This window comes from Hippoglossus stenolepis, chromosome 11 (genome assembly GCF_022539355.2).
Source record: "Hippoglossus stenolepis isolate QCI-W04-F060 chromosome 11, HSTE1.2, whole genome shotgun sequence".
In the NCBI taxonomy this organism is placed as follows: domain Eukaryota; kingdom Metazoa; phylum Chordata; class Actinopteri; order Pleuronectiformes; family Pleuronectidae; genus Hippoglossus; species Hippoglossus stenolepis.
In genome coordinates this window covers 25,046,102-25,070,063 of record NC_061493.1, presented here as the reverse complement: position 1 = coordinate 25,070,063, position 23,962 = coordinate 25,046,102, and the positions used below count along the sequence as shown (strand labels likewise).

General features: G+C 44.7%; 3 protein-coding genes across 5 annotated transcripts; 2 read left to right on the top strand and 1 right to left on the bottom strand.

Moving 5' to 3' along the window:
• The first annotated feature begins 1,085 nt into the window (after positions 1-1,085).
• On the top strand, positions 1,086-12,377 carry adhfe1 (alcohol dehydrogenase iron containing 1). Its single transcript, XM_047341920.1, has 14 exons — positions 1,086-1,244; positions 1,746-1,783; positions 2,021-2,070; positions 2,327-2,380; positions 2,694-2,848; positions 3,045-3,241; positions 3,528-3,605; positions 3,794-3,899; positions 5,521-5,673; positions 6,341-6,439; positions 7,844-7,922; positions 8,357-8,453; positions 11,554-11,711; positions 11,984-12,377. Exons 1-14 carry the CDS (start codon positions 1,192-1,194, stop codon positions 12,065-12,067), a joined length of 1,401 nt encoding a protein of 466 aa, XP_047197876.1. The 5' UTR covers positions 1,086-1,191; the 3' UTR covers positions 12,068-12,377.
• Positions 12,378-13,591: 1,214 nt separating this feature from the next.
• Positions 13,592-16,708, top strand: si:dkey-97a13.12. Its single transcript, XM_035169736.2, has 5 exons — positions 13,592-14,553; positions 15,500-15,543; positions 16,050-16,217; positions 16,288-16,382; positions 16,470-16,708. Exons 1-5 carry the CDS (start codon positions 14,487-14,489, stop codon positions 16,678-16,680), a joined length of 585 nt encoding a protein of 194 aa, XP_035025627.1. The 5' UTR covers positions 13,592-14,486; the 3' UTR covers positions 16,681-16,708.
• Positions 16,709-16,719: 11 nt separating this feature from the next.
• Positions 16,720-22,735, bottom strand: LOC118117454 (transcriptional activator Myb). 3 transcript variants are annotated; one of them, XM_035169680.2, is made up of 14 exons: positions 22,596-22,735; positions 22,198-22,307; positions 22,024-22,099; positions 21,620-21,691; positions 21,402-21,497; positions 21,110-21,330; positions 20,301-20,442; positions 20,064-20,228; positions 19,693-19,794; positions 19,503-19,592; positions 19,289-19,416; positions 19,089-19,182; positions 18,574-18,753; positions 16,720-17,267 (listed from the first exon to the last, which is right to left on the bottom strand). In XM_035169680.2, the coding sequence occupies exons 2-14, from the start codon at positions 22,257-22,259 to the stop codon at positions 17,181-17,183; spliced, it is 1,515 nt and encodes a 504-aa protein (XP_035025571.1). In that variant the 5' UTR covers positions 22,260-22,307; positions 22,596-22,735; the 3' UTR covers positions 16,720-17,180. The 3 variants fall into 3 exon arrangements, with proteins under 3 accessions (XP_035025571.1, XP_047197874.1, XP_047197875.1); XM_047341918.1 differs by lacking the exons at positions 21,402-21,497; positions 21,620-21,691; positions 22,024-22,099; positions 22,198-22,307; positions 22,596-22,735 and adding an exon at positions 20,520-21,016 and having other exon boundaries at positions 21,110-21,251; XM_047341919.1 differs by lacking the exons at positions 21,402-21,497; positions 21,620-21,691; positions 22,024-22,099; positions 22,198-22,307; positions 22,596-22,735 and adding an exon at positions 20,520-21,012 and having other exon boundaries at positions 21,110-21,199.
• Between the last annotated feature and the right edge of the window lie 1,227 nt (positions 22,736-23,962).

Here is a 23,962-nt window from a genome sequence, read left to right as displayed (position 1 = left end):
GTCATTGAAGAGTCATTAAAGTTTGAAGAGTCATTGAAGAGTCAGTGAAGAGTCATTGAAGAGTCATTGAAGTTTGAAGAGTCATTGAAGAGTCAGTGAAGAGTCATTGAAGTTTGAAGAGTCAGTGAAGAGTCAGTGAAGAGTCATTGAAGAGTCATTGAAGTTTGAAGAGTCATTGAAGAGTCATTGAAGAGTCAGTGAAGAGTCATTGAAGAGTCATTGAAGAGTCATTAAAGTTTGAAGAGTCATTGAAGAGTCAGTGAAGAGTCATTGAAGTTTGAAGAGTCATTGAAGAGTCAGTGAAGAGTCATTGAAGAGTCAGTGAAGAGTCAGTGAAGAGTCATTGAAGTTTGAAGAGTCATTGAAGTTTGAAGAGTCATTGAAGAGTCAGTGAAGAGTCATTGAAGAGTCAGTGAAGAGTCATTGAAGAGTCAGTGAAGAGTCATTGAAGTTTGAAGAGTCATTGAAGAGTCAGTGAAGAGTCATTGAAGTTTGAAGAGTCATTGAAGAGTCAGTGAAGAGTCATTGAAGTTTGAAGAGTCATTGAAGTTTGAAGAGTCATTGAAGAGTCAGTGAAGAGTCATTGAAGAGTCAGTGAAGAGTCATTGAAGAGTCAGTAAAGAGTCATTGAAGAGTCATTGAAGAGTCAGTGAAGAGTCATTGAAGTTTGAAGAGTCAGTGAAGAGTCAGTGAAGAGTCATTGAAGTTTGAAGAGTCATGAAGTTTGAAGAGTCATTGAAGAGTCAGTGAAGAGTCATTGAAGAGTCATTGAAGAGTCATTGAAGAGTCATTAAAGTTTGAAGAGTCATTGAAGAGTCAGTGAAGAGTCATTGAAGAGTCAGTGAAGAGTCAGTGAAGAGTCAGTGAAGAGTCATTGAAGTTTGAAGAGTCAGTGAAGAGTCAGTGAAGAGTCATTGAAGTTTGAAGAGTCATTCAATTATAATATTATAATTATATATATAATAATTAACTACAAGTTTTCAGGTTTCACTTCAGGATTAATTATGAATTTTATTTAATTTTCTTTCTAAAATATGTTTATTGAGGGGAAATGGACTTTTATTTTGAAATGAGCGGACGGAAGCAGCGTGTGTGTGCTGCTGACTTGATGTCGGTGAGTCTCGGTCAGTTCCCGTGAGTCTCGGTCAGCTCCCGTGAGTCTCGGTCAGTTACGGATCGTGAGTCCTCGTCATGGCGGGGAGACAGCGCGTGGTTCACCTTCTGCAGCAGCTCGAGCGCGCAGCGTAAGTTTGATTCCCGTTTACTAAAGTTAAGGCTGTGACGTCACTGACGGTTTGTTTTTCAGGGAAACTGCAGCACGTGACTTTCAACTTTAATGTTTCTATAGCAACAAGATCCAGTTTCATTTATTCAACATGTGGAGCACGTGAGACCTGGACTCATGTGGACCTGGATCCAGTTTAAACTGGATCTGGATCTGAACCTCCTGATCTGGTCCAGATGAACACCAGGAGGAAAACACCTGAGTCCACCTCAGGTCCAGGTCACCTTGAGACCAGGTCCACCTGAGTCCAGGTTCTGGACGTCTTGTTCTTCCTGCTGCTGAACATCAAAATAAAAGCTGGTTCTGAATAGCAACAACTTTATTTACGTTTTCTTTTATTGAAAATATGTTTTTGTCTTTTTGACGATGATGATAATATACGTGTATATAATATACAACTATAAAATATGCATTTATATAATATATGTCTATATAATAAACGTGTATTTTGTGTGAACAGTTGCAGATGTCCTGCTCACTCCAACACCTTCCATCAAGGTACACACACACACACACACACACACACACACACGCTGTGGGCGGAGTCTTATCTTCGCATCAGAAATCAACCTGATCAATATTATTAATACACATTTTTCACGGCAGCCATTTTTAAATCACAGGTGTGTTACTGATCACATGACGTGAATGAATGTGATCAAAATGGCTGCTGTGAAATCAATCAGTGATCAAACACATCACATGTATATTGAAGTAAGTATGTTTCTCCACCAGGTGGCGGAGCTGCGTCGTGCACCGTCCGCAAAACGGACTACGCCTTCGAGGTAAAAACTGTTTATCAGAGAAACAAAATGTCGCCAACCTCGTTTATTTAAACGTTTTGCTACAAACATTTCCATTTATTATATTCTAGAAAACTTTGAATCACAGTTATCTGCACTAAATTCTGCTTTGACTTTATATATCAGATTTATTTTATATTTGTATATATATTCTTGTATTTTTTAATGTATGTATTTATTTTTTGCTTCCGTACATGGATCTGATGATCTTGAGATTTAATGTTTGTTTTTCCGTCAGATGGCGAGTTCCAACATCCGATACGGAGAAGGAGTCAGTCGGGAGATCGGCATGGTAACCAACATCGTCACATCAACTCAGAGACGTCGTCTCATTGGTTCAAACTGAAACAAAAACAAAACATTTCTACAATGATAAAATCCGCTCCGACAGATTTTCTTTTTCCCGTGACCATTGATTGGTTGAGTTTTTTTTTTTCAGATAGATTTAGACATTTAGCTGATGTTCATCAAACTTTATGTTTAATCCAAACATAAACAACATTGCTGATGTTTCTCAGCAATTTGAGCTATGAGCTAATATGCTAATCAATGACCTGTAAGGGGCGCATGTGAACGTTAATGTTCTGTCTCCCGTTCTCCTGCAGGACCTGCAGAACCTTGGAGCCCGGAACGTCTGTCTGATGACGGACAAGAACTTGTCCCGCCTCCCTCCGGTGAAGGTCGTCCTGGAGTCGCTGATGGAGAATGGAATCAAATACAAAGTGTACGACAACGTGCGTGTGGAGCCGACCGACACCAGGTACACATGCTGCCTGCTCTCTGATTGGCTGGTGCAGACCAACACAGACTGGTGTCTCCATAGAGACGATAAAAGTCTCTGACATCATCAGGACACATCTGTGTTTTTTTGTTATTGGTGCATGTGCCATGTTTTATAATTTGTATTGTCAGTGATGAACCAATGAGAAGTTGGAGTTTTAATTTCTCTGTTTCAGTTTTAAAGACGCCATCTCGTTTGCAAAAAACGACTCGTTCGACGTGTTTGTGGCAGTGGGCGGGGGCTCTGTGATTGACACCTGTAAAGCAGCCAACCTGTACTCCAGTCACCCCGACGCCGACTTCCTGGACTTCGTCAATGCTCCGATTGGTAAAGGGAAGCCGATCACCGGAGCTCTGAAGCCGCTCATCGCAGGTAACAAGAACCATGTGAATTACCGTGGCGACCACAGAGGCTTGAGGTGATAGGATGGTTAATCTGTCGACCTTCACCTGTTCAGCTGATCGTCAGTAAAAACCTTTCACAACGTTTCTTATCAGGAAATATTTCAGAGTTCAAAGTTCGCCACGTCTTAAAAACACTTACTATGACTCGGCAGCTTTTGAGTTTAAAGGACGTGTAAAAAGAAAAACAGGATGTTACTCATTTCTATCATAATTTTATATTTAAAAAAAATCTTCAACTCTGTTATTTTGCTCAGTTCCTACGACCGCGGGCACCGGCAGTGAGACGACCGGAGTCGCCATCTTTGACTACGAACCCCTGAAAGCAAAAACTGGTACGAGATCAATAAATCATCTGAATCACACTTTTATATATGAAAACTTTGATGTTTTCACTTTGTCGTTAATGAAAGTAATTTTAATGTGAAGTGAATAGAATTATTGAACCAACGAGCGAATCAGGAACCAGGTCATGATGACATCACAGTGTCTATCTGAGCTGTGATTGGCTGTCTGTGTTCAGGTATCGCCAGCAGAGCTATCAGACCCACGCTGGGGATCGTGGACCCGATGCACACGCTGAGCATGCCCCAACGAGTCGCCGCCAACAGCGGCTTCGACGTCCTCTGGTCAGTTTGTCCAACATCTGTCTGTGTGTCCAACATCTGTCCAACATCTGTCTGTGTGTCCAACATCTGTCCAACATCTGTCTGTGTGTCCAACATCTATCATCATCTAAGGTAATATTTCATTTGTATAAAGTATAAATTACATACGTGTCAGATTCTTCCGATCACGTGTCTTTGATGTTTGATTTGACGGAAACCTGCAGCCGTGACCTCTGACTGTTTTTATCACAGAGGTTCTTTCACCCACACTCGAGTGTTAACGTTCTTTTGTTTTTATGAGACACAAAGGTCAGAGGTCACTGAATTATCACAATGTTCCACACTCACAATCCTTCTGTGTTCTTTACCGTCGTTGTTAGGACCCGAGCACGATTCTTATTATTCTCATTATTATTATAATATTATAAACTCATTAAACTTCATAGAAAATTAAAAAGTGGTAAAAATGTAAGTATCCTGGAGGAATTTGAAATGGGCGTGGCAGCGCCCCCTAAATTGTTGTATTTTTAAATCAAATCAAATTGTATTTGTATTGTCTCACATGCACCAGTCACAGTTTGTCTCATAGATGTTAACACGGAGCAACATCCTCTGTTCTTAACCCTCAACAAGAGTCAAACTACAAAAAAACTTTATTAACAGGAAAAAGCTAAGTTTAACGACTCACCTCAGGGTCATAGCGCCACCTAATGGTAACAGGAAGTAAGCTTCATATGACAACTTTCATTCAATTAACATTCCACTTTCACGTTTGCATTATTAATGAGGTAGATAGATTATCTATAAGATAAATATCTCAGATCAAAGCACTGCACAAAGTCTCTCAGCTTTTTCAAAACTTTGTTGTTTTCTACTTTTTCACACACCATCTTATTTTGCTAATTTTAACTTCATGTTTAGGTATTTTATTATAATTAGTTTTTAATATTTTTTTATTTAAATTAATCATTTCATAAAATTTTGTATTTGAAAATCTAAATGAAACTGCTGTCAATCATTGTCACTGTGTCCTGACTCCGCCCTTAACCTCAGCCAGCTGTCCTATCAGCTTTAGCCTCTGTGGGTGCCATGGTAACCTTAACCTTAACCTTTTTATTTCCTTATTTTTAGAATTCAGATTGTTAATGTTATTTCAGTTCAAATTTTAATGAATGTACTTTTTTAGGTAACTCTTTATATTTGGGGACACATGTTAACCATTAACTAGTTGCTTATTAGCGGCACTTTGGCTCTTTATTAGTCATTATAAAGCACTTTTTAATGCCTTATTCTGCTACTAGGCCATTAACTAACAGTTTTCCCTCAATAACCTCTGAATTACTGCTCATTGATCCTAAGTAAGGAAGTTGTTGTACATGAATTACAATCTCAATATGCTTTGCTCAGTATGGGCCTTATAAGGTGGTAATACCACAAGAATAGTCATTGTTGCTTCATAACACTTAATAAATATGTTCCACAACACTGCACGTGTGAATAGTGTCCAAATAACTCTGAGTTAAGTCTTTCTTACCCACAACACGTTCCCCATTCTAAAGAGATTTTCATCATGTGTTATATTATTTTTCTTTGCATGTTTTATGACTGTAGATGACACATGTAAACATGTTGTTTTCTGTAGTCACGCTCTGGAGTCGTACACTGCCCTCCCCTACCACCAGAGGAGCCCCTGCCCTCCCAACCCCATCAACCGGCCCGCCTACCAAGGCAGCAACCCAATCAGTGACGTCTGGTCCCGCCACGCCCTCAACGTGGTCGCCAAATACATGAAGCGGTGAGTTGAACCACAGAGGATCCGATTCCCTGAGGAACGCTGCTGAAGATCTGAACAGAAACCACATTTGTCTTTCTCTTGATTTTATTCTTTTTGAGGGCTGCGTTTAAAAAATCCATTCTCCGATTCAAAACAACCTTCATAGAATAATCCCATATCGATTTATAAAATGGCGGTATCGTTCTTTTATAAATGCCTTTTTCCGTGAGTGACAGCATCGTGACTCTCCTGTGTGTCTGGGGGTGAGGCGGAGCTTACACACAGGCCCCGCCCACACACAGACAGTGAAGCGCAGATGAGAGAGAACATGATCCCGGTTTAATCTGGTTCAGAACAATGGCAACACAAGGTGTGAATAAGGGTTTTCCTCTGGGACCCTGTCAAGTGATGTGGGCCGAAGCACCGGTTGGCTTCCGTGCCAGAATATTCTGTCCCCCCACCGCACTCACTTTACAACTTTACTTTGTGTTTGTTTGATTTGCTCCAGAGTTTGTGACACATACTTCTACACAAACAAAATAGTCCCACATTTTGTGTGCACGCATTTCAGCTGCTACACAACACGAGAATTGAACTGAATTGAATCGAGATCTTGTGACTCATGAACAGGATTCTTATTAACAGAATATCTGATTGATTGATTGATTGATTGATTGATTGATTGCAGAGCGGTGCGGGACCCTGAGGACATGGAGGCTCGGTCCAGCATGCACCTGGCCAGTGTGTTCGCTGGAATCGGCTTCGGAAACGCTGGAGTTCATCTGTGGTGAGGAACAAAGATTTAATGTCACTGAACATTGAAGTGGATGTGATTTGTTTATTTTAACCTTTGTTTCTTCTTTTTAATCTGAAACTTGAAAATATAAATATCATAATCAATGAATTTAAGACTCAGTTTCATCGTGACCAGATAAAATCAGTTATTATATGAAATATATAAACAGTGGAAACTGCTTATCGTGATCATCGTTTGTCAATTCCTCACTTTAAGCTGTTGATTACTATGAACCAGATCCAGAACCTGAGGGAAAAAGGCTTTTAAGATAAGGACGATGACACATTGCTGAATGTATGAAGCTGGAGGAGATGGTCCACTGATGAATGATGGAGACACAGAGAGGAGCAGTAAACTACTGACAGACGCTAACAATTATAATAATAAATAAAAAATGATATCACCCAGTGATAATCAGTGACAAAGTTATTGAGCAGGTGAGCACTTTTAAATATGTGGGCATACAGCTGGACTGTAATCTGTAGACTTGCTGTGTGCTAGCTCAAAAGCTGGACTTCCTACGTAGACAAGACGTCTTGTCCATATTCTGTGTGCTTGAAAGCATAATTGGATATGGAAAGGCAGCTTGGTTCGGCACGCTCACAGTCCAGCATAGGTCCAAAATTGAGAGCATAGTAAAAACAGCTATGAAGGTGATGGGCTTGAAGAAGGATCCTTCCCTTTAGACTATCTACGAAGGTTCTGTGGTTGCTCACAGGATCCTTAATGAACCGTCACACATTCTGTTCCCCGAATTCGACCTGTTACCATCAGGCAGACGTTACAGAGCCTTAAAGTGTAAAACCAGCCGCCTCAAGCTGGCGTTCAAACCGACGTCCATCATTCTACTCAACAAGGAGTCATGCATCTAATAACTCTCACACATTGGTTTTTAACTTTTAATTACAGTTTCTGTTTCTCATCTGGCTATATCCTTTTAGTATTTTATCATTTTAAGTGTTTTAGGGCAAGTGCAATATTCAATTCACTTTTATTCTGCATTATTATTCTGGGTCTTGCGTGATATGTCTTTGTGTACTGGTTGTTGTTGTTGTTGTTGTTGTTGTTGTTGTAGTATGTACCGTTCTGCAGCTGCTGTAGCACTTTGGCCCGAGACAAATTTCCCTACGGGACAATAAAGTTGATTTGATTTGATTAAACAGCATTTGTATAGAAAGGATTCAGACCTCTGGTGATTGACAGTGACCTAATCACCTGAAACTCTTCAGACGACAATCTAAAGTCAAATATGAAACTTTTCTTCTGGTTATTATTTTATTTTCCTGTTAATAATGTATTTTATCTATTTTTTCATTTTCATGAAACTGTCGAAATGAAGACGTTTTTATGAAAATATGATAAAAGTATACGTATAAAATGTTTTGTGTGTTTCAGTCACGGTATGTCGTATCCGATCGCTGGTAATGTAAAGACTCACTCAGCAAAGGGTTACAGTGTGGAGCACCCCCTGGTGGTGAGTGATGAGAAGACAACACATCTGCATGAACACTATTAAATGATGAATATATGAAATACATTTTAAACATGTTGATGCTTCTGAACGTTTTCATGAACACATTGGACACAAAAGACAGTTTCATACATCAAAGACCTGAGCAGCCAATCACAGAGGGAGACTTTGCATTAGCACAAGAAGCTGGTCAACAAGCTAACGTTAGCATTGTAATTGGTCTGTTACCCGCTAATGTTGGTGCAGAGCTGAGACTGACTGAATCTCATGATTGGCTGCTTCTGCTAATGTTTCCTCAATGCTTCTCTTTGATTGGTCACCTGAAGCTGAGGTGGGGAGCATCAGAAATTCTCATTGAGGAAGTAACTGTCATGTTAAAGAAAATATTGATTACTATTATTAATTATTGTTGTGTATGCGTGTGTGTGTCTCCTCAGCCTCACGGTCTCTCTGTCGTTCTCACGTCTCCGGCCGTCTTCAACTTCACGGCCCCAATGTGTCCAGAGCGCCACCTGGAGGCTGCAGAGATCCTCGGTACCTGTTCACCACTTCACCTGTTCACCCGCCATCAGATACGACCAAAACAACACAACATAACAACAAAAACAAACAAATGCATATGACCAATCACAGACAGGGACAGTTTGACTGACAGCAGAGCCGGGGATCAAACTGTTGAATAATAAAAATCTGAGCAGAAGAAACATCCAGAACAGATTGGTACCGTTATTATTATTCTGCACTTTCAAAGTGTTTCTTCTGTTGTTTAGTCACAGTTTGTCATCAATATGTATGTGTGTGTGTTAGTGTTGAACATTTGTTCAGGTGCAGTAACACACTGTGTTGTGTTCAGGTGCAGTAACAGACTGTGTTGTGTTCAGGTGCAGTAACAGACTGTGTTGTGTTCAGGTGCAGTAACAGACTGTGTTGTGTTCAGGTGCAGTAACACACTGTGTTGTGTTCAGGTGCAGTAACAGACTGTGTTGTGTTCAGGTGCAGTAACAGACTGTGTTGTGTTCAGGTGCAGTAACAGACTGTGTTGTGTTCAGGTGCAGTAACAGACTGTGTGTTGTGTTCAGGTGCAGTAACAGACTGTGTTGTGTTCAGGTGCAGTAACACACTGTGTTGTGTTCAGGTGCAGTACACACTGTGTTGTGTTCGTGCAGTAACAGACTGTTGTGTTCAGGTGCAGTAACACACTGTGTTGTGTTCAGGTGCAGTAACAGACTGTGTTGTGTTCAGGTGCAGTAACAGACTGTGTTGTGTTCAGGTGCAGTAACACACTGTGTTGTGTTCAGGTGCAGTAACAGACTGTGTTGTGTTCAGTAACAACTGTGTTTGTTCATGTGTTGTGTTCAGGTGCAGTAACAGACTGTGTTGTGTTCAGGTGCAGTAACAGACTGTGTTGTGTTCAGGTGCAGTAACACACAGTTGTGTTCAGGTGCAGTAACACACTGTTGTGTTCAGGTGCAGTAACAGACTGTGTTGTGTTCAGGTGCAGTAACAGACTGTGTGTTGTGTTCAGGTGCAGTAACAGACTGTGTTGTGTTCAGGTGCAGTAACAGACTGTGTTGTGTTCAGGTGCAGAACACACTGTGTTGTGTTCAGGTGCAGTAACAGACTGTGTTGTGTTCAGGTGCAGTAACACACTGTGTTGTGTTCAGGTGCAGTAACAGACTGTGTTGTGTTCAGGTGCAGTAACAGACTGTGTTGTGTTCAGGTGCAGTAACAGACTGTGTGTTGTGTTCAGGTGCAGTAACAGACTGTGTGTTGTGTTCAGGTGCAGTAACAGACTGTGTTGTGTTCAGGTGCAGTAACACACTGTGTTGTGTTCAGGTGCAGTAACAGACTGTGTTGTGTTCAGTGCAGTAACAGACTGTGTGTTGTGTTCAGGTGCAGTAACACACTGTTGTGTTCAGGTGCAGTAACAGACTGTGTGTTGTGTTCAGGTGCAGTAACAGACTTGTGTTCAGGTGCAGTAACAGACTGTGTTGTGTTCAGGTGCAGTAACAGACTGTGTTGTGTTCAGGTGCAGTAACAGACTGTGTGTTGTGTTCAGGTGCAGTAACACACTGTGTTGTGTTCAGGTGCAGTAACAGACTGTGTTGTGTTCAGGTGCAGTAACAGACTGTGTGTTGTGTTCAGGTGCAGTAACAGACTGTGTTGTGTTCAGGTGCAGTAACACACTGTGTTGTGTTCAGGTGCAGTAACAGACTGTGTTGTGTTCAGGTGCAGTAACACACTGTGTTGTGTTCAGGTGCAGTAACACACTGTGTTGTGTTCAGGTGCAGTAACAGACTGTGTTGTGTTCAGGTGCAGTAACACACTGTGTTGTGTTCAGGTGCAGTAACACACTGTGTTGTGTTCAGGTGCAGTAACACACTGTGTTGTGTTCAGGTGCAGTAACAGACTGTGTGTTGTGTTCAGGTGCAGTAACAGACTGTGTTGTGTTCAGGTGCAGTAACACACTGTGTTGTGTTCAGGTGCAGTAACAGACTGTGTGTTGTGTTCAGGTGCAGTAACAGACTGTGTTGTGTTCAGGTGCAACACTTGTGTGTTCGTGCAGTAACAGACTGTTGTAGGCAGTAACACACTGTGTTGTGTCAGGTGCAGTAACACACTGTGTTGTGTTCAGGTGCAGTAACAGACTGTGTTGTGTTCAGGTGCAGTAACAGACTGTGTGTTGTGTTCAGGTGCAGTAACACACTGTGTTGTGTTCAGGTGCAGTAACAGACTGTGTTGTGTTCAGGTGCAGTAACACACTGTGTTGTGTTCAGGTGCAGTAACAGACTGTGTGTTGTGTTCAGGTGCAGTAACAGACTGTGTTGTGTTCAGGTGCAGTAACAGACTGTGTTGTGTTCAGGTGCAGTAACAGACTGTGTTTGTGTTCAGGTGCAGTAACAGACTGTGTGTTGTGTTCAGGTGCAGTAACACACTGTTGTTGTGTTCAGGTGCAGTAACAGACTGTGTGTTGTGTTCAGGTGCAGTAACAGACTGTGTGTTGTGTTCAGGTGCAGTAACAGACTGTGTTGTGTTCAGGTGCAGTAACAGACTGTGTTGTGTTCAGGTGCAGTAACAGAGATGTGTGTCGCAACAGACTGTGTTGTGTTCAGTGCAGTAACACAGTGTAGGACACTGTTGTTCAGGGCTGTGTTGGTCATGCAACTGTGTTGTGTTCAGGTGCAGTAACAGACTGTGTGTTGTGTTCAGGTGCAGTAACAGACTGTGTTTGTGTTCAGGTGCAGTAACAGACTGTGTTGTGTTCAGGTGCAGTAACACACTGTGTTGTGTTCAGGTGCAGTAACACACTGTGTGTTGTGTTCAGGTGCAGTAACAGACTGTGTGTTGTGTTCAGGTGCAGTAACACACTGTGTTGTGTTCAGGTGCAGTAACACACTGTGTTGTGTTCAGGTGCAGTAACACACTGTGTTGTGTTCAGGTGCAGTAACACACTGTGTGTTGTGTTCAGGTGCAGTAACACACTGTGTTGTGTTCAGGTGCAGTAACACACTGTGTTGTGTTCAGGTGCAGTAACAGACTGTGTTGTGTTCAGGTGCAGTAACACACTGTGGTGTGTTCAGTGGTAACACACTGTGTTGTGTTCAGGTGCAGTAACACACTGTGTTGTGTTCAGGTGCAGATATCCGGCAGGTGAAGCGGGACGATGCGGGTGCTGTTCTGTCCGACACGCTGCGTCAGTTCCTGTTTGAGCTGCAGGTGGAGGACGGACTTGCTGCTGTCGGATACAGTAACGATGACATCCCAGCTCTGGTGAAAGGAACAATCCCTCAGGTGTGACTCTGACTCGAATCATCACAAACTTCTCAACACCCCATCCATTAATAACGATAATAATAATAAAGTTTAAAGTGAATCTCTTTTATTCACATTGGAATAAAAACAGTAATGATTCAGGTGTTTTCAGAGATAATGACAGTGAGTTGGATGTAGAGACATCTAGTGGTCAGAGTGCGTCACAGATCCCCTCAGTCCCACACTTTCAGGTAATTCATTCAAGTGCTTTAAAGAGAAGTTTTATTAGTTTTAATATTTACATTTTTCAGGAGCGAGTGACCAAACTGTCTCCCAGGAGTCACAGCGAGGACGACCTGGCCGAGCTGTTCGAAGCCTCCATGAAGCTCTACTGAGTCTACTGGCCTTGTGGGGACCAAACGAGAGAGAGAGAGACAGAGAGACAGAGAGAGAGACAGAGACAGAGAGAGACAGAGACAGAGAGAGAGACAGAGAGAGAGAGAGAGACAGAGACAGAGAGAGAGACAGAGAGACAGAGAGAGAGACAGAGAGACAGAGAGAGAGACAGAGACAGAGAGAGAGAGCTGTGTTGAGCTGCAGTTCCTCTAACAGCCACTAGATGTAGCAGTTTGTCTTCCTGCTCACTCTCCTTTGACCTGAACACATGTGACCACGTCTGAACCAAATAAAAAAACTGTTTTCACACGTTAGTGTCAATGTTTCTATCGTTATAGGGACGGACATTCAACATGTCCGACTCACGTCTCCACGGTGAGGTTAGGTGGGTGCGTTGTGACAGGATGTGACCTAACCCTATAAACCAGATCAATCATCAGTCACATTTTATTTGTATATTCTCATATTCCCAGTTTGTCTCATAGATGTTAACAAGGATCAACTTCCTCTGTTCTTAACTCAACTAGAGTCAAACAGAAACTTAGTGATCAGTGAATAAAGCTCAGTCCCATGTGAGGATCCTCTCCCAGGACACAAGTCCAACAGATGCTGATGGAACTGAACACATCAACACAACAACAGGATTCACTACATGAGAAGAACCAGTTTGTAACTTCATGTTTAAAGTGTTTCTACAGAATGTGTGATGGAGATGAAGGAGCAGAGGAACTGAGGACTTCCTCTCAGTGATGGTAGAAGATGTGAGGAGACATGTTGTGTATCAAGAAGTCTGGTTGTGATCATGGACCATAGATCATGATCCACCACCATGATCCATGGTCCATGATCACAGTCTGTGATCCACATCAGGATCCACGATGTGGCTGCAGCTTTGATCCTGGATCCACAAGTGATGGAGCAGCAGGACTCTGGTGAAGAAGTCACGTCAGTAACATGTTGATGAGACATTAATGTGATAAAGAGGGAGAAGAGGAAAGAGAAGCTCCATGTGTCACGTGACCCCGACATTCTAGACCTTCAGCAGCAGAACTAAGATCTAAGACAAACCTGGACCAGCTCGAACTATCACTTTATCCTAAAGGAAGGTTTGAATCTTCAACGTACAGAGGGAGTCTGCCTCCACAACTGAAGCTGAGATGATTCCACAGGAGAGGAGCTTGATGCTGAAGCTCTGGCTCCTCCTCTGCTTTAGAGACTTTAGGGACGACAGCCTGAATTCTGGGAGCTCAGGGCTCTAGTGGTGATAAGGTACAATGAGCTCTTTAAGGTTCGATGCTGCCATATTATTAATGTAGGTGAGGAGGAGGGCTTTAAATTCTAAAAGGAACAGGAAGCCAGTGTAGTGAAGCTAACACAGGAGACATGTGGTCTCTGGTCCTGGTTCTCTTCAGGACACGTGCTGCAGCATTTAGGACAAACTGCAGAGTCTTTAACGACTTCCTGCTGGAGCCTGAGAATAAGGAATTACAATAATCACGTCTGGATGGAACAAAGGCCTGGACTCGTTCTTCTGCATCTTTTTGAGACATGATGTTTGAGATGTTACGTAAGTGGAAGAAGGCGGTCCTAGAAATGTGTTTTAAATGAGAATCAAAGGACAAATCAGGATCAAAGATAAGGGCAATGTCCTCTAGCACAGCTTCATCATTAGATAATGTGTCTCTGAGGTGTTTAGGGCCAAGTATCAGAACCTCTGTTTTATCTGAGTTTAATAAGAGAAGGTTTTTATGTCCTTGAGACATGAACTTCAGTTAATTGATGACACTGTTCTGGTTTTATTGATACGTATAACTGGGTGTCATCTGCATAGCAGTGGAAGTTTACAGAGTGTGTCCTGATAGTGTTTCCTAGTGGAAGCATACAACTTCATGAGATAGTTTGAACAGCTTATTTATTATGAGTATATATATATATAACCCTATAAAAAGGAAGAAATAATTGTTGCTATATCATGCAAATGATTCTAAATAGAGGTTAGTAAGGTAGATAAGTGAGTGGGCACGTGGGTACATGTTGTTTTCAGCACCGTGTTGCGGACATGTTCCGGTAACTGTGCTCGTCTCGTCACCCCTCCCTCCGGCACCTTATTTACAAATGAAGCACTGGTTTGGTCCATGTCCCATCTACTAACATGGAGGAGGTTTATGACCTATAATGCAGCCGGCCACCAGGGGGTGATCAGTATGTTTTAGGATGGGTCATGTTGTCCATCTTTATTTATAGTTTGTGATCTGATACACCTGATCTCTGTGTGTGTGTGTGTGTGTGTGTGTGTGTTGCAGAGACACACATTCAGTGGGATTAGTGACGGCAGGTATTTAAACTCAGAGTGAGGGAGTGAGGGAGTGAGTGAGTGAGTGAGGGAGTGAGTGAGTGAGTGAGGGAGTGCAGAGCAACATGCAGCAGATCTACAGACACACTGATGATCAGTTAGAAATTTATACAACTGTGTTTTCCCCACAAGGTGAGTCAACACACACACAGACACACACACACATTACATGTTGTCTGTCGACCTGTAACAAGTAGATAAAATAAAATGACTTTTTCATGTAAATTAACTAGACAGTGTTTTATATGTATATAGGTCACTGATCGTCATTATATGAAGACTTAGTTACTAGTTACTGAGTTACTATTGACAAAACAAGGAGGAACCCAGGGTCCTCTGCACCAGGAGGAACCCGGGGTCCTCTGCACCAGGAGGAACCCGGGGTCCTCTGCACCAGGAGGAACCCGGGGTCCACCAGGAGGAACCCAGGGTCCTCTGCACCAGGAGGAACCCTGGGTCCCCTCCACCAGGAGGAACCCGGGGGCCCCTGCACCAGCGTCTGACAGTCGCTCTGAGGATTTCATCCTGGTACCTAACAGCAGTCAGGGAACCTTTGGCTGGGACATGAAGGTCTGTTGACCCTCCCAGGATCGTCCTCCTCAGACCTTCACTGATCCAGCAAGCTGGTCATAGATGATGTTACAGCAGCTTCACGTTCACCACGACGTCTCCAGACTCGTTCACACCTGATCTCCTCTGTGAGGAGAACGAGGCTCCAGTGGTGGACCTGCTGGTCCTGGTGTTCTCTGGTGAATGGAGCTGTGAGCTCAGGTCCCACTAGAGGACGTCGGCCCTCAGGCCTCTGAACTTTATACTGTGAACATTAAGGTTCCCTCACTTTACTGAGCAGTGTAGTTTAGTTTGGCACTAGTTACTGATGAGGCACAGCTGGGCAGGCTTCATCCAATCAGAGCGTGTTTAGGGTGGACTGAGATAAGCAAAGTCTTTTAAGTAAAAATACAGAGAATCAAGTAACTTAATGTATTAAAATCTGTTTAAGATTGTGTAACTGCAGCATCCTTTCCGGGTGAAGGAGTGGAATGTTAACAGGCAGTAACAGACGTGTTTGTTGTGTCAGTCTGCAGGTCGAGGACGAGGAGCAGACACGTGGAGGCCGAGCAGGTAAAGACGTTAATTCAACTTTCATTGAATTAAAGGGGGAAGAACCTTGACGGGACCTCTGACCTCTGACCCCTCTGACCTCTGACCCCTCTGTGGACAGGGTGTGTGTGATACAGACTACAGAGCAGTCCAGAGGGGACCCAGTGGTGAACATCCTGTGATAACATGTTTGTTAATCAGTCTTACATCAGCGTAATCTCTGACCTCCGAGTATTTACAGCCCGATGAGCTGAGGAGCAGCTATTTAAAGCAGATTAATGTTGACACTCACACATTAACCAATCAGCAGCAGCTTTGATGTCACCAAAGTCCCTTCAACTCTACAGAGAACAAGTTAAAACCCCTTAAAACAGTCAATTCATTCATTGATTAGTTCTTGGGTTATAAACATTTATGCCTTTTCAAATTAAAGGCTTAGGTTTTTCAAAGTTAAGCCCAGAAGAGCAGTAGTTGAATGACATCAGTTTGGGGTGTGGTTCTGAGCGTTCCTTGGCTGGGATTGGCAGGTGGTGGTGGCGGGGACTCAGTACCGCTCCCGATGGCCTAAGGAACTGGACCTGAACCCCGGAGACCGGATCCAGGTTCTGTTTAAGGAGGATGAGGACTGGTGGTTTGGACGCCTGTCAAATGAACATGAAGGTTATTTCCCTGTGTCGTGTGTGGAGCCGCTGCAGGTAACACCACTCACCTGGTTAGAGGTCGAAACACCTTAAACAAAATGATGATGTCATCTTTATGTGACAGGGCAGCGATTCACCCAGAGCCACGCCCCTGTTGGTCAGGAGGGGGTCAGTGCCGGTCGCTGTGACACCTGCAGGCGCCCCCTGTGGTTGCACCAGGTAACTACAGAAGGCCCCCCCCACCCTTCTTGCATAAATTGTTGAAATATTTTATTGATCTGACTCTTGATGTTAACCCCCCCCCAGCGGTCGCAGTACTCCGAAGCTGCTCAGAAAAAAAAGCATCCTTCTGGGACTCGAGGGGGGGTCAGGTCACAGCTCCCCCGGCCTCCTCCACCGGGTCCTGGCCAAGTCCAGGAGAAAGAGCTGCCCCCACCTCCCCCACCTCCCCCACCCCGCTGCAGACCCCGGCTCCGTCAACACGGCCTTCCTGCCGGATGACGCCGGAGACCACTGAAATATGAAATAATAAATCCAATAACAACATGAAGCTTCATCACGTCTCCTCTGATGCTTTAATATAGTTTTTCTTCAGATTCACACGTTTCATGGGAAAAACAACAAAGAAATAAATCAATGAATTCATATGTTATTTCACGATCTCAATCAATAAACATGAATAGAAAGAAAGTTTGAAAGTTTAAATGTAAATAAAGTTTGAATAAAATAAAGTCTGAAATATAGTTTCTTTGAGCCAAAATATAAATATTAGATTTTGAGTCAACAAAATTTTTTATCAATGTCACTAAAATGTTAAAAATGTTCTAAATGAAAGTCAATGCTTAGTCAATCAATCAATAAAAGATCAGTTTATCAAACTGACAGAGACGATGCAGTGAGGGATTAAAATGCTGAGTCACGATTCACAGGATGACTCAGCAGTGAGGATGATGACGATGAAGACCTGAGCGATGATGTCATCCTCTCACACTCGGTGATGAAGTACAACGATGAAGATCAAGGCTCCACATAGAGTCGGGCCTGCTCCGTCAGACGCACCTGATCTTCTGTTCTCCCAAAGATCACCACCTGAAGGTCACTGAGCTGAAGACGCAACGAGAAACAAGACGACACGGAGACGACACGGAGACGACACAAGACGACACGGAGACGACACGGAGACGACACGGAGACGACACAAGGCGACACAAGGCGACACAAGAGCGACACGGAGGCGACACGGAGGCGACTGCGAGCGACACAAGGCGACACGAGAGGCGACGCGGAGGCGACACGGAGGCGACACAAGGCGACACGGAGGCGACACGGAGGCGACACGAGACGACACGAGGCGACACGGAGGCGACGCGGGCGACACAAGGCGACACGGAGGCGACACGCAGGCGATGCGGAGGCGACACGCGGAGGCGACACGGAGGCGACACAAGGCGACACGGAGGCGACGCAGGCGACACGGAGGCGACAGGCAGCTGCAAGGCGACACAAGGCGACACGGAGACGACACAAGGCGACACAAGGCGACGGAGACGACACAAGGCGACACAAGGCGACACGGAGACGACACAAGACGACACGGAGACGACACGGAGACGACACAAGACGACACGGAGACGACACAAGACGACACAAGACGACACGGAGACGACACGGAGACGACACGGAGACGACACAAGACGACACGGAGACGACACGGAGACGACACAAGACGACACGGAGACGACACAAGACGACACAAGACGAAGGCAAGAGACGACACAAGACGACACGGAGACGACACAAGACGACACGGAGACGACACAAGACGACACGGAGACGACACAAGACGACACGGAGACGACACAAGACGACACAAGACGACACAAGACGACACGGAGACGACACGGAGACGACACAAGACGACACGGAGACGACACGGAGACGACACAAGACGACACGGAGACGACACAAGACGACACGGAGACGACACGGAGACGACACGGAGACGACAAGACGACACAAGACGACACGGAGACGACACGGAGACGACACGGAGACGACACAAGACAACACGAGACGACACGGAGACGACACAAGGCGACACGGAGACGACACGGAGACGACACAAGACGACACGGAGACGACACGGAGACGACACGGAGACGACACAAGACGACACGGAGACGACACAAGACGACACGGAGACGACACGGAGACGACACAAGACGACACGGAGACGACACAAGACGACACGGAGACGACACGGAGATGATACAAGACGACACGGAGACGACACAGAGACGACACAGAGACGACACAGAGATGATACACAGATGATACAGAGACGACACAGAGAAAGGATGACTGACCACTGATGAGAAAATGGAGCAACGTGTTGATGATTGATTTTTACCTGGAGGGGAGTCAGCGTGGGGGTGGGCCCCCCTGGAGACTTCAGCTCATCAACAGGCTGCTCGCACCACAACACTTCCAACTGTCTGTCAAATGTCACTGACCCGGACTGTCCCTGCCCCTGTGGCCCGGATTGGACCTGGAACGGCTGGATGGAGCTCAGCAGACTCTCCCCCCGAACCTGGAGGACAGACGCCCGTGGTGAAGTCCAACATGTCACCAGGGGGCGTCTGTCCTCATGTTGTGATGTCCAATGTATGTATGTGTGTGTGTGTATGCGTATGTGTGTGTGTGTGTGTGTGTGTGTGTGTGTGTATGCGTGTGTGTATGTGTGTGTGTGTATGCGTGTGTGTGTATGTGTGTGTGTGTATGCGTGTGTGGGATGTGTGTGTGTGTGTGTGTGTGTGTGTGTGTGTGTGTGTGAGACCTCCGAGCTGCTGGCTGACAGCTGACTACACTCTTTTAAATCTGTTAATTGTATAAAGCTGACGATCACATGAAGATCAGCTGACTCACCTCGTCCTGACTGTTGCTGATCTTCAGGGGTGTCGGTGTTTGAGGAGCTGACGTCCACAGATCTCTGATTGTCTCTGTGATGTCTGACGGTGTCCTGAACCAACAACAAATGTCTTTAATTTATCTTGAATTGATCTGCTGAGTTGATCCATTAGTCTTCACATGACTATTTGTTATTGTTAGAACAGTAACACACGTACACTGTGTTGCCATGGAGACAAGAGTTGTCGTAGTAAGTGCTGGTTGAGTGTTTGAGGGAACAGATGGGGGTGGAGGTGAAAGCTGGACATTGCAACTTCAGATCCTCAACAGTTAAAAAACCGAGGAACTGAAACATCAGAGAAACGTCAGAGAAACGTCAGAGAAACGTCAGAGAAACGTCAGAGAAACGTCAGAGAAATGTGAGGTCTTTACCTCAGAGGGTGAGAAGTTCAGCGCCCCCACCAGGCTGCAGGAGGAGGCTGCGTCCTCACTGTTCATCAGCTGCTCCCTAAAACCTGCCTCCTGCAAACAAACAAACTGTCATTGCACATGTCCCATGGTCAAAGGTCACAGATTGTTGGAAATGTTCCTTTAACTCAGGTTAAACCGGGTTCCGTCTTACATAGCTCAGATTGATGATAGACGGGTCGGCATCCTCTCTGTGCAGGTGGAGGTGGACTGATGATGTAACATCCTTTGGGCTGTGGCTCCAGGTCTCCATGTTCTATTAGAAAATAAGATTCTGTTGATTTAGGAAGAAAATCGGTATGGAACAACAGTGACAAGGCTGCTGCATGAAATAAATGTTAAACTAAATCATTTATGAAATGAAAACACTGATTGAACCCCGCTGAGTTGAAAAACTGCAGAGAAATGAAACACGATCGATCATCAGATGACAGCCTGAGAGATGAGGGTTCAGACAAGTCACACAGGTGACAGAAAAATCCCTTCCAAAATAAAAGCCCCAACAAAAGAGAAGAACAGTTTTACCGCCTCTATCAGCTCCGCAGGCGTCGTCAGCTCGTACAGGCTCAGAGAGTCGTAGCCTGAAGAGGGAGGGGCACAGGCGTGGCACAGGTGGACGTAGCAGCTGCAAGAGCTCTGTTTACTGAAGGTGCAGCTGGAGTCCACCGTCATTGTGGACACACTGTCCGCCTGCAGGACAAACATCAGTATTACAACACATCTGTCATGGGCGGGTGTTGGGGGTGGAGGGTGTTCGCTGACCTTGGTGGGGATGATGGCGGAGCTTGAGAGGGCAGGTGTGGAAGAGGAGGAGCTGTGGAGGTGTAGGACCTGCATGTGTTGCTGTTTCTCCACCTTCCTCTTCAGGGTAGAGTTCCAGTGGTTCTTGATGGAGTTATCTGTCCTGAGAACGAGAAACAACGTCAGAATGTCCAACCTGACGGCACACCAGGACGTCTCCTCCCAACTGTCTCCACCCACATTTGTTTGTCTCCTCCCACACCTGGACGTCTCCTCCAATACCTGGATGTCGCCTCCCACACCTGGACATCTCCGCCTACATTTGTTAGTCTCCTCCCACACATAGACGTCTCCTCCGACACATGGACTCTCCTCCCATACCTGGATGTCTCCTCCCATACCTGGATGTCTCCTCCCACACCTGGCATCTCCTCCGACACTGGGACGTCTCCTCCCATACCTGGATGTCTCCTCCCATACCTGGACGTTTCCTCCGACACTGGGACGTCTCCTCCCATACCTGGACGTCTCCTCCCATACCTGGACGTCTCCTCCCATACCTGGATGTCTCCTCCCATACCTGGACGTCTCCTCCCATACCTGGACGTCTCCTCCGACACTGGGATGTCTCCTCCCATACCTGGATGTTGCCTCCCACACCTGGATATCTCCGCCTACATTTGTTTGTCTCCTCCCACACATAGACGTCTCCTCCCACACCTAGAGACAGGGTCTGTCTGTCCACAGACATCTAGTCAGGATCAGATCTTCTACCTGGCGCCCTTCAAGTGATCTTTGTATCAGCAAATGCCTGCAGGTGGTCAACGTACCTGCCAGGCAGCAGTTTTGAGATGTTGGCCCAGCGGTTTCCCAGTAGTTCGTGGGCCTGACAGATGATGAGGTCCTCTTGTACCGTCCAGCGGCTCTTCTTAACTATTGGGCTCAGGTGGTTGTGCCAGCGCTCGCGGCACTGCTTCCCGTTACGGCTGCACATGTGTTTGGCGATGAGCGACCAGTGCTTCACGCCGTACTTATGAACCAGCTTGATCACCTGCACAGGAAGTGACATCACATAAAGGAGTTGTCAATCATTATTCTGGGAAACTATGTGCAGGCCGTTACCTTGTCGTCCTCCTCCTGAGTCCAGGGACCTTTAACCATCTCTGGATTCTTTATCTGCTTCCACCTCTGCTGACAGTCCACATCTGACCTCTGACCCTGAGACACACACAGTGCGGACGTCCTCACATGTCTGATCAGACTCATGTTATCGCGTTGATCGTGTGTGTGTGTGTGTGTGTGTGTGTGTGTGTGTGTACGTGTGAGAGAGAGTGTTCCACCTTGAAATGAAGAGAAACTAAAGACCAGCTTTTTGATCCAAACTCCTTCACCAGAGTCTGAAGCTTCTTATCCTGAAGAGGAAGATCATCATCATCACCATCATATCATCATCAATACAATCACCATCATCATCACCATCACCCTCATCATTATCATCATCTTCATCAATATCATCATCTTTATCAATATCATCATCTTCATCTTCATCTTCATCACCATCACCCTAATCATTATCATCATCTTCATCAATATCATCATCATTATCACCATCATCTTCATCAATATCATCATCTTTATCATCATTATCACCATCATATCATCATCTCCACCATCACCACAATCATCTTCATCATCATCAACCTCATCATTATCACATCATCATTATCATCATCACCATTGTTACCTCATCTTTTGTCCACTTCTGTAGTTTGACTCTGCAGAATCGTCCTTTACGTGTTGTACAGGAGTTACTCTTTGAACTGAGACACACACACACACACACACAGTTGAATAATATCCAGGATAAACATCATATGGAACAGTGATGGACAGGTGTGTGTGTGTTTGTGTTTCTCACCAGGACCTGCTGTTGCTCATCATACCAACACTAACACACTGCAGGACACACACACACTTCATACACAAAACTACACTGTGTGAGGACCGCTCGTTGCCATGGAGACGTCCCTGTGGGATATGATCACATTAAAAGTAATTAGTGATATTCTGTAGAGAAATATTTTCATCTATTTATACCTAGTTAAAACCCGGACCTGATGACGTCAGTAGCAAACCGTTAATACACAGGACCTAAAGATGAAGTTCACCAAATATTAATACAACATAAATACATTTATCAAGATCAACAATCAAAATAATGTAATAATAAGCTCACTGTGGGTTTTCAACAGGTCATTAAAGTGAATAAAAGAAATTGAGTAGATGTACTTAGTTACTCAGTTACAGCAGACTAACCTGTCCTCCTTCCCCCGGGAAGAGTAGCGGCTGTTAGCGGCTGTTAGCGGCTGTTAGCGGCTGTTAGCGGCTGTTAGCGGCTGTTAGCGGCTGTTAGCGGCTGTTAGCGGCTGTTAGCGGCTGTTAGCGGCTGTTAGCGGCTGTTAGCGGCTGTTAGCGGCTGTTAGCCTGTTAGCGGCTGTTAGCGGCTGTTAGCGGCTGTTAGCGGCTGTTAGCGGCTGTTAGCGGCTGTTAGCGGCTGTTAGCGGCTGTTAGCGGCTGTTAGCGGCTGTTAGCGGCTGTTAGCGGCTGTTAGCGGCTGTTAGCGGCTGTTAGCGGCTGTTAGCGGCTGTTAGCGGCTGTTAGCGGCTGTTAGCGGCTGTTAGCGGCTGTTAGCGGCTGTTAGCGGCTGTTAGCGGCTGTTAGCGGCTGTTAGCGGCTAGCAGGAGGGGATCGACCATAGACCGAATCCGAATCCAGTTTGTTTATCAGATTTATGTTCACATCTGGTTCACAACTGGTTCACATCTAGTTTGCACCTTGTTCACATCCCGGGAAGTTAAAAATAAATTATTAAATATTATGAACACACCTGAATTAAATGAAATGTTCAGTAAAAAATATAAGTGGAGTTTAATCATAGACTCGTTATTAAATGTAGACTCCAGAGTGAAGCCAAAGCTAAAGTACTTGAATTGTAAATTCATGCTGCTCTCCATTAAACCTCGGAGCTCGGAGTTACCGGCTGCAATGGGAACATCGCCTCAATTCGGAGTTTCGACATGAAAGGTTGGGGGAACCTCAGCACCCCCGACTTTGAAATCCAACATGGCTGCTCTGTGTATTATCAATAAGCGAAAGCAGTAGTTTTTACTGTTTATTAGCACTTCTGTCATTAAATTTGTTTTGTCCAATTACTGTCTGTGGACGTGTTACCATGGTGTTAGTATGTAACACGTAACGTTATGCCTTATCATGAACTGGTTTTGTTTACAATGGCGAGCTGCTAATTTAAACATTGTTCCATTCTTGTTCTCATGGACATCAGCTCTTTCAAACTGTTTCCGACTTTTCTATAAGAGGAAAAACAAGTTATTTGTTTAAAGCCTCATGTTAGCTTTTCACTTTTGTGGATTCTATTCAGGCTTCCAACACCTTTAATTGTTCACTTGTTACGATTATTTTGCTGAATAAAACGTGTTAGAATCATAAACCTGAGTGGAAGGAACCAGGGTGACGCTAACTTCCACCTAAAAAATGACATCATCCCTGCAGAACTCCACTTTAAACCAAACATAAAGAAAAACAGATTCGGTTCAACATTTAACAGATGCAACAAAATCCACCAGAATATAACAAAACAATTCATATCATACAAATCAACTGTT